The sequence below is a fragment of the Branchiostoma floridae genome, chromosome 18 (assembly GCF_000003815.2).
Source record: "Branchiostoma floridae strain S238N-H82 chromosome 18, Bfl_VNyyK, whole genome shotgun sequence".
NCBI lineage: Eukaryota > Metazoa > Chordata > Leptocardii > Amphioxiformes > Branchiostomatidae > Branchiostoma > Branchiostoma floridae.
The window spans coordinates 10,413,025-10,427,136 of NC_049996.1; the positions used below are offsets into that span (position 1 = coordinate 10,413,025).

Consider the following 14,112-nt stretch of genomic DNA (forward strand, 5'->3'; position numbering starts at 1 on the left):
TACACTGAATTTAGGGGACATATGGATCGATACGATAATGCTAAATATGATAAAATATGAGGAAGTTAACAGATATTTCATCAAAAATTCTTATATTATATAGAATAATTAATGGTAAATTGTAATATTTTTGTATTGATTGAAAATCTTTAATGTATCTAAGTTTGCAGTCGTCCCCCTATGAAAAAGTGTAACACGCTAATCATATTTCCCACTAGGCTGTGCGAAACAGACGACAGGGAAAAATGGGGAATGAAAATCACGAGATGAAATGACGTAATTCCAAACGTTTTTTTAACCTTTGTAAGAGTCTATGACATTCTGAAAACGCACAGGAGACCATACAGCACGGAAAGATGCGTTCTGTTTTATATGTGGCTTTTATTTTCGCGTCGTCGTCCTGTTTTCTGTATTTTCTCTCCACCGCCCTCCCCAGCCTGGAACATCGATCGGACGACAATGGACTGAGCGAATCACAAAATAACACGTAAGAGGTTTACTCAAACCCACGGGATTTTTTTACAATGTATTTTTGACATATTCATCTCAAAAGTCTGACAGGTAACTAATTTGAATAAGAACATTTTTGTTGTGGTGTAAGGGGGGAAGTGGTGGGCTTGCTCATTGTGCTTGTTGGGTTGTTGACTCAGGTAGTTCCATGTACATTGTAGTTCCTGGGTTCGAATCCCTAGCAGATCCCAATTATCATGCCCCAGAGTAATTTCCTACCTTTCGCAATATATTTCCTGTTCGTTTGAAATCTGTGTCAAGGTAAAAACGAGCGGTGAATTTGCACCAAAATTGCCTTATGAGGGTCTGCATGGGGGGTCTTGGTAACGCTTAACGGTGAATTCAGGAGGCCCGGTAACGGTTAACGGTAAATTCAGGAGGCCCGGTAACGCTTAACGGTAAATTCAGAAGGAGTTACAAAACATAACACCGTTGAAAGTAACATTGACGTGCATTCCTATTCATACAACGCTAGAGTATTTATATCAATGGGGGAAAATATCCGACTAATGACAAAGCAAAAGGTGCCCAGAATCCGGAGGAATGACAGGAACGATGTCCATGGCATCTGTAAGTTGACGGAGGCAGAGTTCCTGGCTTGCCACAGAGACGACGGCAGCAAATTTCTTATGGAGGGATTGAACGATTGTTTCAGCACATGGAGCGCCGAAGGCGCGAAGCATCCCAGGGGGGTCCGGGGGTATGCTCCCCCGGGAAAATTTTAAAATCAAGACCCTCTTAAATGCTGTTTCCTGCATTTTCGGCAAATTTTGCCGACTGACTAAGCTAGGTTGATTTTGACATTTTCATCAAATTACACAATGATTATAGCTTTGGCCTCCACCCCCAGAGCCCCCGACATATTTTACCATTTCGAGCTCAGAAGGCACGAGACGTTGCAATATAAGTCCGGGAAAATTAAAATCTGGACCGTCTGAAACACCATTTACTGCATTTTGAAGGACACATTTTGCTGTAAGACGAAGCTAAATGAAATGACTTTTTATTAGAGAGAAAAGTTTTTTGTGCCTTAGCCCACGCCCCTAACATATTTTCACCATGTCATCGTGAGCGCCAAAGGCGCCAGCCGTCGCAAGGAAGGTCCGGAGAAACCTCATTTTCTGCATTCTAGGAGTACTTTTTGCCCGAAACTAAGCTAAGTTTACACTGAAATCTGTATGAGTGATAAAGTTTTTGAGGGCGACGCTTCCGCAACATATTTTACCCTGTCCAGAGCCGAAGGCCGGGAGGCTCGGAGAAAATTTTGAAATCTGGACCCTTTGAAACGCCATTTCCTGCATTTTCCGGGGTTCTATCTGGCATTTGACTTCGTGTGTATAACGGGTTACGAAGAATTTCTTGGTAACGCCTAACGGTGAATTCGGGATAACAAATAACGGTTAACGTTGAATTGAAACGACCAATAACGCTTCACGAAGAATATACCGATAACGATTAACGTTGAATTAGAGCGGGTCGGTAACGATTAACGGTGAATTAAAATGGCTCGTAACGCTTAACGGAAAAAGGCATGCAGACCCTCCCTTATTTCAGGCCATGTTTTCAAACAGGTAACGTTATCTGGGTAAAGATTACTTATTCAGTTATTGGCTGAAAAATCAATGGAAGCAAACTAGCAAGCTTAAATATTGCGAGCAAGTTGGAATTTAATAGGGAGATGCATGGTTTCATAACTCTGCAATAAGCTTTCTTGTGAGGAGTGGAACGGACTTCTTTCTCTTGTGGAAGGAAAAGAAAAACACATAGAAGTTAGAACTCTTGACATGGATTTTCCTTCCAAGCCTCAGGTCGACACGAGTACCTAGTTTCAGACGTCTCAGGAATTCAAACCCAGAGCCTTAAGATTTGAGTCAACAACACTAACCACAAGGCCACCGTGCACTATCAAACCATTTAGTAATGATCCATATTTGTCCTCACACTCCCAGTTCTGAGCTGAAGTTCCCGTCTAACCTGGAGGAGTTGCGGTGGCTGGCTGAGCTGCTACAGAAGTACTGCCACGACCACTGGGACTATGTCTGGCTCCTGTTCTGTAGTGCCTACCTGTACAAACAGACATGGGCTATACCCGGTTCTGTCTTCCTGGTACATCAAATTTTCTTCTCCTTGTTCTTCTCTTTCTTTCCCTCCAACAACCACCACTGGGTATACTATCACAAGGGTGGGGTTGGAGCATAAGGTTTACAGCAATTAGGCCTAACAGGCTCTAAAGGTCTCAACTGATGGGGACGTAAAACTAGGACAGACTGTACTTAACAGACAAATTTATGAAATTGCAGAAAATTATAAACAACTTTTTTTTAACGGTTCTGATAATGAACCACAGCCATACATAATAACTTCTACCTCGCCGTGTTTTAGGTTGTGGTATACAAGATAAAGAATATATGCTCTGTAAGTATTGTGAATCATGTATAATGCAGCAAACAAAAATAAACAATGTTAAACATCTTACCCTCATGAGATGGGGAATGACAGATCATAAACTGGATACTTAGTGAGCATGGTGAGTGAGTGAATGAGTGCATTCCAGCCAAGCCATACACATATGCATAGTCAAACCCGTCTTAGGACACTTATTGATTCATACAAACCAAGCGGGTTCTAGGACACGGGTTCAAATCTGTGTAGGAGAATGACTCCAATCTTGAATAAACGACTCTACTGTATGTGGATTGGCATATATATTGGTACAATACAAATACATGTTGTCAAACTATGATATGACTTAAACTACAGTGAGTATGTGCGATACTAACGATAGAATATTTCCCTTGTGTTAGAATATTTTAGCCGGAGCATTGTTCGGTCCTTGGTTCGGGTTTCCTCTGGTATGTGTTCTGTCGGCCACGGGTGCCACATGCTGCTACCTCCTCTCCAAAACCTTCGGGCGTCGTCTCATTGTGAAGTATTTTCCCGAAAAATTACAAAGTCTCCAATCCGTGGTAAGTGATGCAATGTTTTTCTTTGCTCATCAAAATACATGTACATTTGTATATGTTATGTCATTGAATTTGAAGATTGTCTCTCTCCATTTCCGCCGTGGTCATACCTAGCATGCCTCTGGCAGGCAGGCACACACGTCCTAGCTCTTCACAGCCATACCGGAAGTGAAAAGAGACACCTCCCACTTCCGCCTGTGGCTGTGCTCCCGTGAAACCCCAGTTCTTTTTCTCGCTACGCAGGTTACACACACGCGTTTCTAGCTCCGCGTTTTTTCGCGTTTACTTCTATTACAAGTTTCGTTTGAGTGTTAATAGACATGTCTAGTCTCTAAGTTCTTAGTTTCTTTGCTAATACACTTCTGGGAAGTGTTTTTTTCGTGCGTGAGGAGGTTTGGTCGCGTCAAATCTTACGCAGCTCCGACACGTGTGACGGGCAACATGTCCTGTGAGGCACGCATCCGCCCCCTCGCCCCTGGAATCTTCGACGGAAGCTGAGCGCTTGTTGGCGTTGTGCGAGTCCCTTTGTTTCCGGAGAGTAGCCAGCAAAACGAGCTACTACTAGGTGGGCGGACACCCGTGGCTCCGCAGGAGTGGAATGACCAGCATCCTCCCATGCTAATATTGACGTGCGGTTGACCGACCGTTTTTCGGCAGAGTTTCCCGCGGCGGTTTAATAGGAGAGCGGCACGTCGCTCAGAGAGTCATCGTTCACCAACATGTCGAACCGTGTCCGCGTTTTTTCGGGTATTCGTAGTAGTTATCAGCGGTTTGTTTACAGCGACGTCTAGGCTTCGTCTCCTCGACCGCTTCGGCAGCATGTTCCAACCGCCCGCGGGCCCTTCCGCCTTTTATCAGGTAAGTTTGTTTCCGCGGCATACTGTCGCCGCGCGTAGTCCTCACTACGCCCCGTCTTGTGACCGATATGTGTTTACGGAAATTTCCCGCAGTATTTTTACTTGAGCAGCTCCACTTCCGTGTTGTATAGTGGCGAGTATCCTCGCCTGTCACGCGGGAGACCGGGGCTCGTTTCCCGACACGGAGCCAGGAAGCAGATGGGTATTTGAGTAGTCACGGAGTGTCTATGATTCATTATCCTTCATTACCAGGTGAGCAAGCTCGTTTGAGTCCTGGTCATTGTTCAAATTAGTTTCACGTCAGGGTGTTTTTGCTCGTTCCTCGAGCGACATATGCACAGAAGCTGAGTGCTGTTTTGTCGTCACTATATTGAAAGTGTTTAAATGCTGTGTCCCAATCCACGTGCATACATTGCTATGAAAGTGTTTCAGGTGAGCTACGCTCGCACCACATTCCTGCCTGGGCGGAGACGTTTGCAGTTCCACCGAGCCCACTTCGGCAGGGTAGCGCGGATGTGCTGCCAACACAATAATGGTGCACCATGTGACACCTTTGGGACACAACAGCAGAGAACCCATTCCAACCAGTCTTCCTCGGAATTTGGTCATGGGTCACAGCAGCATGTATCAGGTGTCAGCGGACACGAGAATATATCTGAGATGTAGTGCGGCCTTTTCGGAGCCCGACGATTCTCACACAGCCGGCATGCAGACCGGGAGTGTGTCTAGTATCAGCCGTCGTTTCTTGCTCAGCTGGCAGACCGCCATCAAGACGTACGCAGGGCCGTTTATGAGCCATGCTGCTGGAGACTGCAGGCCTAGGCCACATAGAATCATCCTGACTGGCGCTGCAATCGTCTACGGTTCCAGGGCGCCTTCCGCTGAGCGGACACAAGCACCGAATGCAGCGATGGTAGGTAAGTGTATTCCAAGCCATGCTGCAGGTGAGTGGAAAGTCCAATTCAGGACTATAGCAACGTGCCTAACCATAGGCGTCAAGCTGAGGTATGTTTTTGTTCACTTTCGTGGTGCGTGTTATACTCGCCCAAATGACTTTTTGCGGTGTTTTTTTTTTTTAATACTTCAATCCCGTCTAACAGGGTCAAAATGACCGTAGGAGGCACCCAGTGCCTTTTGGCGAGGATTTTTCTCACGCTGGCAGTCTCGTAGCGACGTCTCTGCCAAGTTTTTAAAGTAATCCGTTTCATACCGTTCATGAATTTTCTCAAATTCTTGAGTTGTTGATTCTTTGTTTACTGAGAACGTTATAGTACGTTCATGATTGTGCCAGGTAGGGTTGGAAAAATGTTTCTCCATGGGGAGAGTTTATGCAGTAAAGTTATGTGGTTTTCATTGTTTTACTGCCAGTACTTCCAGTATGGAGCCATGCTACGCCTCTTTAGAGGTAAATGAGGGTTTGTTAAACCCACTGTTTTCGCTCCGCTGTTTATTGTTGACTGTTATGCAAAATTTGCTGTTACTACTTGGCTTAGATCGCCAGGTTGCTTAGCATTTTTATGCAAATGTTTTGGAATGGATCGTTGAGCGCACTTTCCGTAATGTTTCTCGTTCGGGTCACTCGTCGTCACTGTCATGTAAAATTTTCGTGGCTACGTTAGCGTTGATCGCCTTCGTGTTCGACTTTTCTTAAAAGCTCCTTGGTTATTCTGTTTCAAGCTGATCAAGCAGCTTCCGCTGTTTCAGAGTTGTCTGACCATTTTAGGTCTTCGCGGTTTTCGTTACTTGGTATGTTACTTGAGTTTCTTTTCGCTGATGTATGTTTTCGATTGTTTTCGCTCTCGCGTACCAGTTTTCGATTTGTTTTCGGGTCTTTTAGACGCGCTTTTTCGCCGTTTTTTGTAGGCTAGCCAGGCGTTGACCTCGGGTGTTAGGAAGTCTCACGCTTCTTTTGAATTTTTTACCTTTTGAATATTTTACCGCTACGGCGGTGGCCGCTTTGGAACGTGGTGTTAGGTCGGACTTCGCCATCAGCTGTTTACGTGTTAATCTTTTTACCATTGTCATCACAAGCCGTGTGCCTTATGAGTGTATGAATGAAAGACCTTTGTGGTACATTCTTTTCTCGACGGACTAGATAGGCTGCCTTTCAAATAGGCCTTGTTCAAGCATCTCTTGTTCGTCCGTCGGGTTCCAAGTTCAAGCTTTGCTCATCCTGACCACATCACATTCGTCTGCCGTCAACGCGTATGTTACATGTCCATTGTAGTTCATGCGACAATCGCTACATGGCGCTGTTTTTAGGTCAGACTTTGCGTGTATTTTTAATATGGCGTCTCTCGCACTTGAGTGACTCGTCTTCTGACGTGCAACACATTGTCTTTGCCGCGTTGTTTCATCGAGCCCTTGTCTTTTTTACCCGGGTTACTTCCATGGTTTTTTGTATACCGTTGTAGTTTTTCTGATGTGGGCTACGCCAGCCGTCAGTTTCGGTTTTCGTCTGTGCAGACGGGATTTTAGCGCTTCCGTAGTAGCGCATCCATACTCGGCTTTCGAGTTAGCGTGTTCGTTACCTTGTACGGTACCGGTCATCTCCGACGACTTTTACAGCATTCGAACGTGTTTCGATTTTGCACTCTTAGCCATGGGCTTTCTTGTTCACCCACACAGTGGGACGAGTACTTTTTGTTACGGCATTAACCGTTAATGATTGGTGCGTTCTTTTCAGGTACTCAGCCGGCCAGTTATACTTACCGCTCTTGCTGGAAACGGTAGGCGGCTTCACAGAGTTTCGGGTCGTTCCGTATTCACGCGTTACTTCACAAGGTTTCCGGTGTTTTTCTTACAGGCGTGTGCTTCGATCTTCCCGGATCGTTTCTACAGCACGTTCCCATAGCAACCTTTGACGGTTTGCCCAGTTCCTTGCCCACAGGTCAAGGCGGTTTATGTGTTATAACGTTATTTACTTTCTTGCCAGAGAAAGTTTTATAGGACTTCTGTCTCTGTTATGAAGATTTGAGTAAAATTGAGTCGATTTATTCCTCCTTTTCATCTTTTTTCTTTTTGAATGAATCAGGTGGTACCCAGCACGAGAGTACACATTTTATATTCATTTGAATTCTCCTCTGACCAAGCGTGTCAGGCTGGTGCTTTCCTGTGGCGTTGAATTTGCTCCACAGGTGCTCGCCTGAAATAGTTCTCTTCCAGATCCCATGCTGAGACTCCATGCTGAGACTCGGTAGGAAGAGTCCAACATTTGGCATTTTCAGATGCGAATAGAACGTCTTCGTCTTCACCAAAATGGATCGAACGACCTCTTTTTCACACTTGGGTTATGGTTTTTCCATATACAAGTAAATGACCAACAAGGTCTTCGCCAATCAGCATTCCCTGTACTTGTTTTGGGCTATTAATTAAAGGTGTTATGCCTTGTGTTTGCAAGCTCTTTTTCATAGAATATGAATATTCCGTTCTTTTCAGACATGGCTTGTTCTGCGAGCTTCTCAGCTCTGGAATGCTGTGCAGTTTTCTATCTGCATCTAGCAGATTTGGATCCAATGTTTCTTTTCACAGGACACTTTTTTAGGAGGGCTCCGACCTCTACTGCCTACACAGCCAGGGTTCTGTCTAAAGTAATGATGAAGGCAGCTAACTGGGCTTTTGTTTTGACATTTGGAATGTTCTGCAACAATTTCTTTTTGTCTCTCTGGTTAATCAGTACTGGCCTCTGCTATGAAGTCATGCTAGGTATGACCACGGCGGAAATGGAGAGAGACAATATAAAATTGGACCAACTTACGTGCAGGACAATTGTGATTGTCTCTCCTCCATTGAAGCCGTGGTCATACCCGCCCTATCTTTGTGTTGCAGGTTCTGCATTGGTATATGCCCGCCCTAAGTTATTCGGCCAGTACTGCAGCTGGATTCAAAGCAACTGGGGTTTCACGGGAGCACACCCACAGGCGGAAGTGGGAGGTGTCTCTTTTCACTTCCGGTATGGCTGTGAAGAGCTAGGACGTGTGTGCCAGACTGCCAGAGGCATGCTAGGTATGACCACGGTTTCACTGGAGGAGAGATAATCACAATTGTCCTGCACGTAAGTTGGTCCAATTTTATAATATACCTCATACCATGTTGTTGCAGGTTACGTAATATATACATATATAAGTTGAAGAGTATGTCGCCAATTCGTAGTTTGTAAGACTTTAACTTTGTACAATAGGATTGACACTAGTACATGAATTTGTGTTTTTTTTTTTTTACAACAGATTCACAATCATCAGTTTTTCAGACTTGTTTTCAGGATTATAATCCATATATTTAAGCACTTATATGGTATACTTTATGTTAAATTCGTGCAGTCGAGAAAAAAAGCATGCAGACCTCTTTATAGCTAGATATTGCTCTTAGTAATAGCTAATCTTTGAAGTAAAAAAAAGCAACAATTTTTTTGTTCCCAGGTTGAAGAGAACCTGTCCAGCCTGTTTTTCCTCTTACTGTTCCTGAGACTGTTTCCCATGACTCCTAACTGGTTCCTCAACATCTCCTCACCCATAGTGGGGGTGCCAATCATGCAATTTTTCTTCTCAGTTCTGATAGGTAAGTTTTTCTTGTACTTCCTTAGAAGTTTCTTAGAAGGGATTCTTTGATGCATGTAGCTATAGTAAGTCTTGCTTCAAATGTTCCAACCTCAAACCTGGTATCTAGCACTGCCCTCGCATCCATCCATATCTTAGCTCCAGTTTAAAATGGGGATCAATACATGTACCAGGTTATCCTACTACAATTATGCAGTTTTCATCATAGTCTCTAGAGGCCCTCACTGCTCTTGTAGTTGAACATATTGTTACACTATAGTATAGTATAGAAGTGTAATGTTGTGTCAGCTGTGTAACATGTATCCTTATTTGACATGACCTGTTTTCTTTACCAGGGGGATACCATACATATTTCAAAGTTTCTTTAAGATCTAAATACGTTTCATTAAGTAGGAATGCTTTGATACATTTTAAGTCTTGATGGAGAATGTTCATGTCTCAGACAAGGGATCTGCATGTAGTACAAGCCTAGTATCCATTCATATTGTAGTTCAATTTAGAGGGTAGCACAGGAGTGCAGTTTTCAATATTGTCTATAGAGGCCCTCGCTGCACTGGGGTGTCTTGAATAATGTTTAATATTATGTTGTACTGATCCCACTCAATTTTTTATTGTATATAAACTGTATTTATATTGTTGTAGTGTTTTTTTTATCTATTGTTCATGTGATATGATCTAAGTGCCTGCAATTAAGTTGAAATGAATATACTTCTGTATTGTGTAATCTTTCATCTGCTGTCTAACATCTCCAACATTATCTGTTGTTTCGACCAGGGTTGATGCCATACAACTTTGTCTGTGTACAGACTGGAGGGATTCTGTCCACCATAAAGTCCATTGATGATGTCTTTAGTGCCAAGATCATGATGCAAATGTTGGGAGCAGCCCTGGTGGCTCTCATCCCTGGTATCTTCCTCAAGTTGTACAAGCCCAAACTTAAGACAAGCTAAAGTGCCCTGATATACATGACATTGTACACGTACAATTGCCACATTGAGGAACACACACACACACACACACACACACACACACACACACACACACACACACACACAAATACAAACACATTCAAATATTTGGAAACCATTGCAATTACTTTGTATTTTGTAGGTGATAATAGTCAATGCTGCAAACAAAAGCTCACATACACACTAAAACCCAGAGCAGGTAAGGTGCAGGTAGGTATAAAGAATACCTGCACAATTCCAGTTTAACCAATTTATGCAATCTAATACCTAAGTGTACACTATGGCTTGACTTTGACTTGACTTGACAGATAATAACATACGTGTGACACGTCTAACTGACCAAAGTTTTTTTGCATATCAAAAAACTCTCAAAATGGTTCAATGAAAATTAGGAAACTGACTCTTCAAAATCAACATACCAAGGTAGCTGTATTAGTTACAACAAGGTTAGACAGATATGTAGGCTAGGATAATGTGACCAATGTTATTTAACAAACTTGTTAATTGTATCCATGGGACAATACATAGGGTTTTGTGACAAGTTATGTCACAGTTGTTGTCATATGCTAACAGTGGCATCAAGCATTCCAAGTATACTGTTGAGATTGTAAATTTATAGACATTTTATGACTCAGAATCATGAAGAAATAAGTGAAAATGTGGTTAGTTTGTGGCTGCTTTTAAAGTGAGAGGTGCATAGAAAATACCTTTCTTGTAGTTGTGCCATTTTGTGCAAAAAATAAATTTTATCTTAAGTACCATGAGAAGGAAACAAGTTTGTCAATGGAGAATCTTGGTAGTGCAATGGGCTGGAAATTTATGGTTCCAGGCAATGTCATGGTTATGTACAATGTACACGACTTGTACATTCCAGATATACTTGTTAAGTTTTGTTGCAACTCTTAACAGTTTGGTTTTTCATTTTACCTCCGATGTTAAATACTTTGCGCACAGTTTTATTTTATTCCTTAAGTTGTGACTGTCCATCATCAGTGCAATGTATAGTTATTTCACATTGTCATTTTATTGCAATATTGAAGATAACATATTCAGACAATGCTGCTTGTAGTTCCTAATTTGATGTAGTTTTAGTTTCAGACCTTGCTTTGGTCACCTTGCTTTGTATTTTCTTCAGATGTTTTATTAAGTTGTGTTGTATGATTTAAATTTTGTTATTCCTACTTGTCAGGTACAGAAGGATTTGTCCATGATTAGGTCACCTTTGTTTGTTTGTTTTTTTGTTTATTTTCAAACGCCTTTCACGTGTGTACTGATACACTGACTGTTTATTTCACTCAATATCATTCCACTACTTTGCCTCACATATTATCATTATCATCATCCTCAATGTATATTATAGTGACCAGTATATTATTGTCCAAGGCTAAACCATCTAAAACATTATTGATGTAGGTCTTTCTTTAGTTCCTCGCCTTTTTTTTCTTCAGTGGATTCCCACATAACAGTCATCTACTGCTTTGCGCATCAAATTAGATTGTTTAAGAAATACCTGTGATTTTGTTGCTGGCATGCTGCAAATTTCCTGTATACATATTGTAGTTAAAGGCACCACATGCAGCCACCAATTTAATCATGGTCTTTTTGTTCGCAAAAATTGTTGGTGACAGATACGTTAATGAAGGTTAGACATCCAGGTAATAAGATACGCCAAAAAACAGCTTTAGGTTATTCTACAAACCAATTAGATACCCACCTTTAATGTAGTATTCATTTGTAGAAAAAAGTTTAAAACTTTTATTATCTCTATTATATATTTTGAAGCAGCTCATGTGACATGTAAAACATGGCATAGGAGTTATAAAACATCTCTGTCTTATCCATGTGATCTATGTCTTCTATAACACAAACCCTTGGCAATCTAGTAAGCATTTATATCCTTTGAAGCAACTCATGTGACATATGAGACATGCTCTAGGAGTTGCAAAACATCTGTATCTTATGCATTTCATCTAATTATCTTGTGTAACACAAACCAATTCCTTGCCAATAAGCATTCTATATATTTTGGAGCAGCTCGTGTGACATACATGTATGAAATATGATGCAGCAGTCTTATCCATACCATCTTAGGTAACACAAACCAATTCCTTGGCAATCTAATAAGCCTTCTGTATCCTTTGAATTAGCTCATGTGTAATTGAATACAGGATAAAGAGCAAACATGTGGTGCTTTTGCCTAGTGACTGTAATGTGATTAATCCTGTTTTTAATGGGCGTATAACAAAATCAAAAAAGAGGGAAAACTAGAATAGAGAGACAAGACGTTTTTTCACTATCTGATCACACAGGATGTGGATATGGCTGATGTTGTCCCACTCCTCGGTCACATACATAAACCTTTTTACCATGAATGGAATTCAATTTGTGGTAGAAGTGCCGTACGTTTGAGAAAACTGAAGGGCAATAGTTAAACATATAGAACCGTGGTCACAAACGCCTTACTCTCAAGTTACAGTGGTGTATATATTGAAAGAAGGTGATAGCATATGTCTTATATACATATTGATATACTTGTTATAACTTGCCAGCAAAGTGTATTATTTCACTAATGTTGATTTTGTAGCCACCATCTCCTAACAGTGTACATATTTGCTTAATATGTAAATTTTGGAGTTATGCCATTTTAGATGGTCTATGGTGATTTTGACCAATGAATATAATATTAGGAGTAGGACAAAGCCAATAATGGTGTGGTTGTACATGTGTTGCATCAAAATCTGTATGATGCCCATTGCACATGATGTGTACATGTACCTGTGTAAGATGTACATGGGAATTCTGACTAAAGTATAAGTTGTTTTCAGGGAGTGTTAGTCAGAGTTGACATTTCCTGTAATTTCCATGTCAACATTCTATTTATGCGCTGTTTCAGGCACATAATCAAAAAAGGATACAACGATACGACGACGTTTCAGGGCTTTGAAAGTGTGATTGGATAAAAGTTGAACTTAACATTCAAATGCCACACCAATTTTATTTGCCGTTTCTCAAATTTCCGGACCCTATTTTTCCGATTTGAAAAAAAAAAAGGTTTCAAATTGAAGCCACACCTCATAATTTTTCTTCAAACTTTGAACTTTGCTACCAGGGACCTCTTAAATGTTGAAAGTTTAGGTTTTCCTGTCCAATCTCTCCTACCCCGACTTTTTGAAAATTTTATATATATTTTTTTTTTGCCAACCGACCCAATTTTTGAAAAAATCTGAGAAACAACAAATGAAATTGGTGTGGCCTAATGTCTATATGTATAGGAACATGCAAGCAATTCTAACACACTATCAAATACTTGGCATGTTGTGGTAAAAAGCATAAGGACGTGTAAAGATGTTCTTCCAATGTGGATTTACACATGTATGAGGGTTGTTTTCCAATTCATCAACCACCCAAGGCTAGGAAACACACCTATAGTATTTACTCTCTCATCCAACTGACTTACAAATTAAATCATGGTGAAGGAAATTAATTGTGGCCTTCTCATAGACTTGCTGTTTTTTAGATAAGGTTATGCTGGTGATATTCCCACTTTTGAATGTGCAACAACATACACTCTTACATAGGAATTAAACACTCAACACTGGAACTTGTCTTGACTGAAAAGTCATTCCTTTATTGACACATACAAAACAAGACCAGAATAAAGAGACTTTAGGATTTCTGTTACATGTACGTAGTACACTATACATACAAATACACAAATGAACACTTTTTTGGAAACAGCTGCAAAAGAGTTTTTGCAACTGAAATCCAACTGTCCTGAAAGTTTTAAGTATGTTTGGTACCGTATGACAATGTATGATGACTTCTAGTGTACGATTAGCTGGCAAAAAGTACAAGTCTCTTTCTATGCCCAAGTCCAAAGTGAACCATAGACATCAAATGTGCCTCTGCACTACTTAAAATGTAAAACAATTTAAGTCATACATCTGGTATACTTCTAAAGAGAGATTTATAAAGACATGTTTTTCCTTCCGATATAGAATTTGGCCATCTCATTATCATGATTATGCTTTTATGGCAATACATAAATATATATCTTTATAATATTCCTGGATAAAATAAATCTTTAAGTGTAATAGACATCTTTTTAAATACAGAATTAATCTACTTCATGAGGTGACACAAACTCATCTCCTATGTAGTATATCACAGTAGAGATTGAAATTCAAGACAATCTGCAATCTTCCTTGCCCTAGGACAGATTGGAATTGCAATTTTCCAAAACATTTTGATGTCTAGG

General features: G+C 41.0%; 1 protein-coding gene and 1 long non-coding RNA gene across 2 annotated transcripts; both read left to right on the top strand.

Moving 5' to 3' along the window:
- Positions 1 to 212: 212 nt before the first annotated feature.
- LOC118405575 (transmembrane protein 41A-like) lies at positions 213 to 13,456 on the top strand. The gene is made up of 5 exons (XM_035805125.1): positions 213 to 487; positions 2,460 to 2,616; positions 3,315 to 3,476; positions 8,749 to 8,887; positions 9,661 to 13,456. The coding sequence occupies exons 1-5, from the start codon at positions 357 to 359 to the stop codon at positions 9,834 to 9,836; spliced, it is 765 nt and encodes a 254-aa protein (XP_035661018.1). The 5' UTR covers positions 213 to 356; the 3' UTR covers positions 9,837 to 13,456.
- On the top strand, positions 3,949 to 7,372 carry LOC118405576. Its single transcript, XR_004829905.1, has 2 exons — positions 3,949 to 4,331; positions 4,755 to 7,372. It is a non-coding gene; the product is annotated as an uncharacterized LOC118405576 (long non-coding RNA).
- Positions 13,457 to 14,112: the final 656 nt, after the last annotated feature.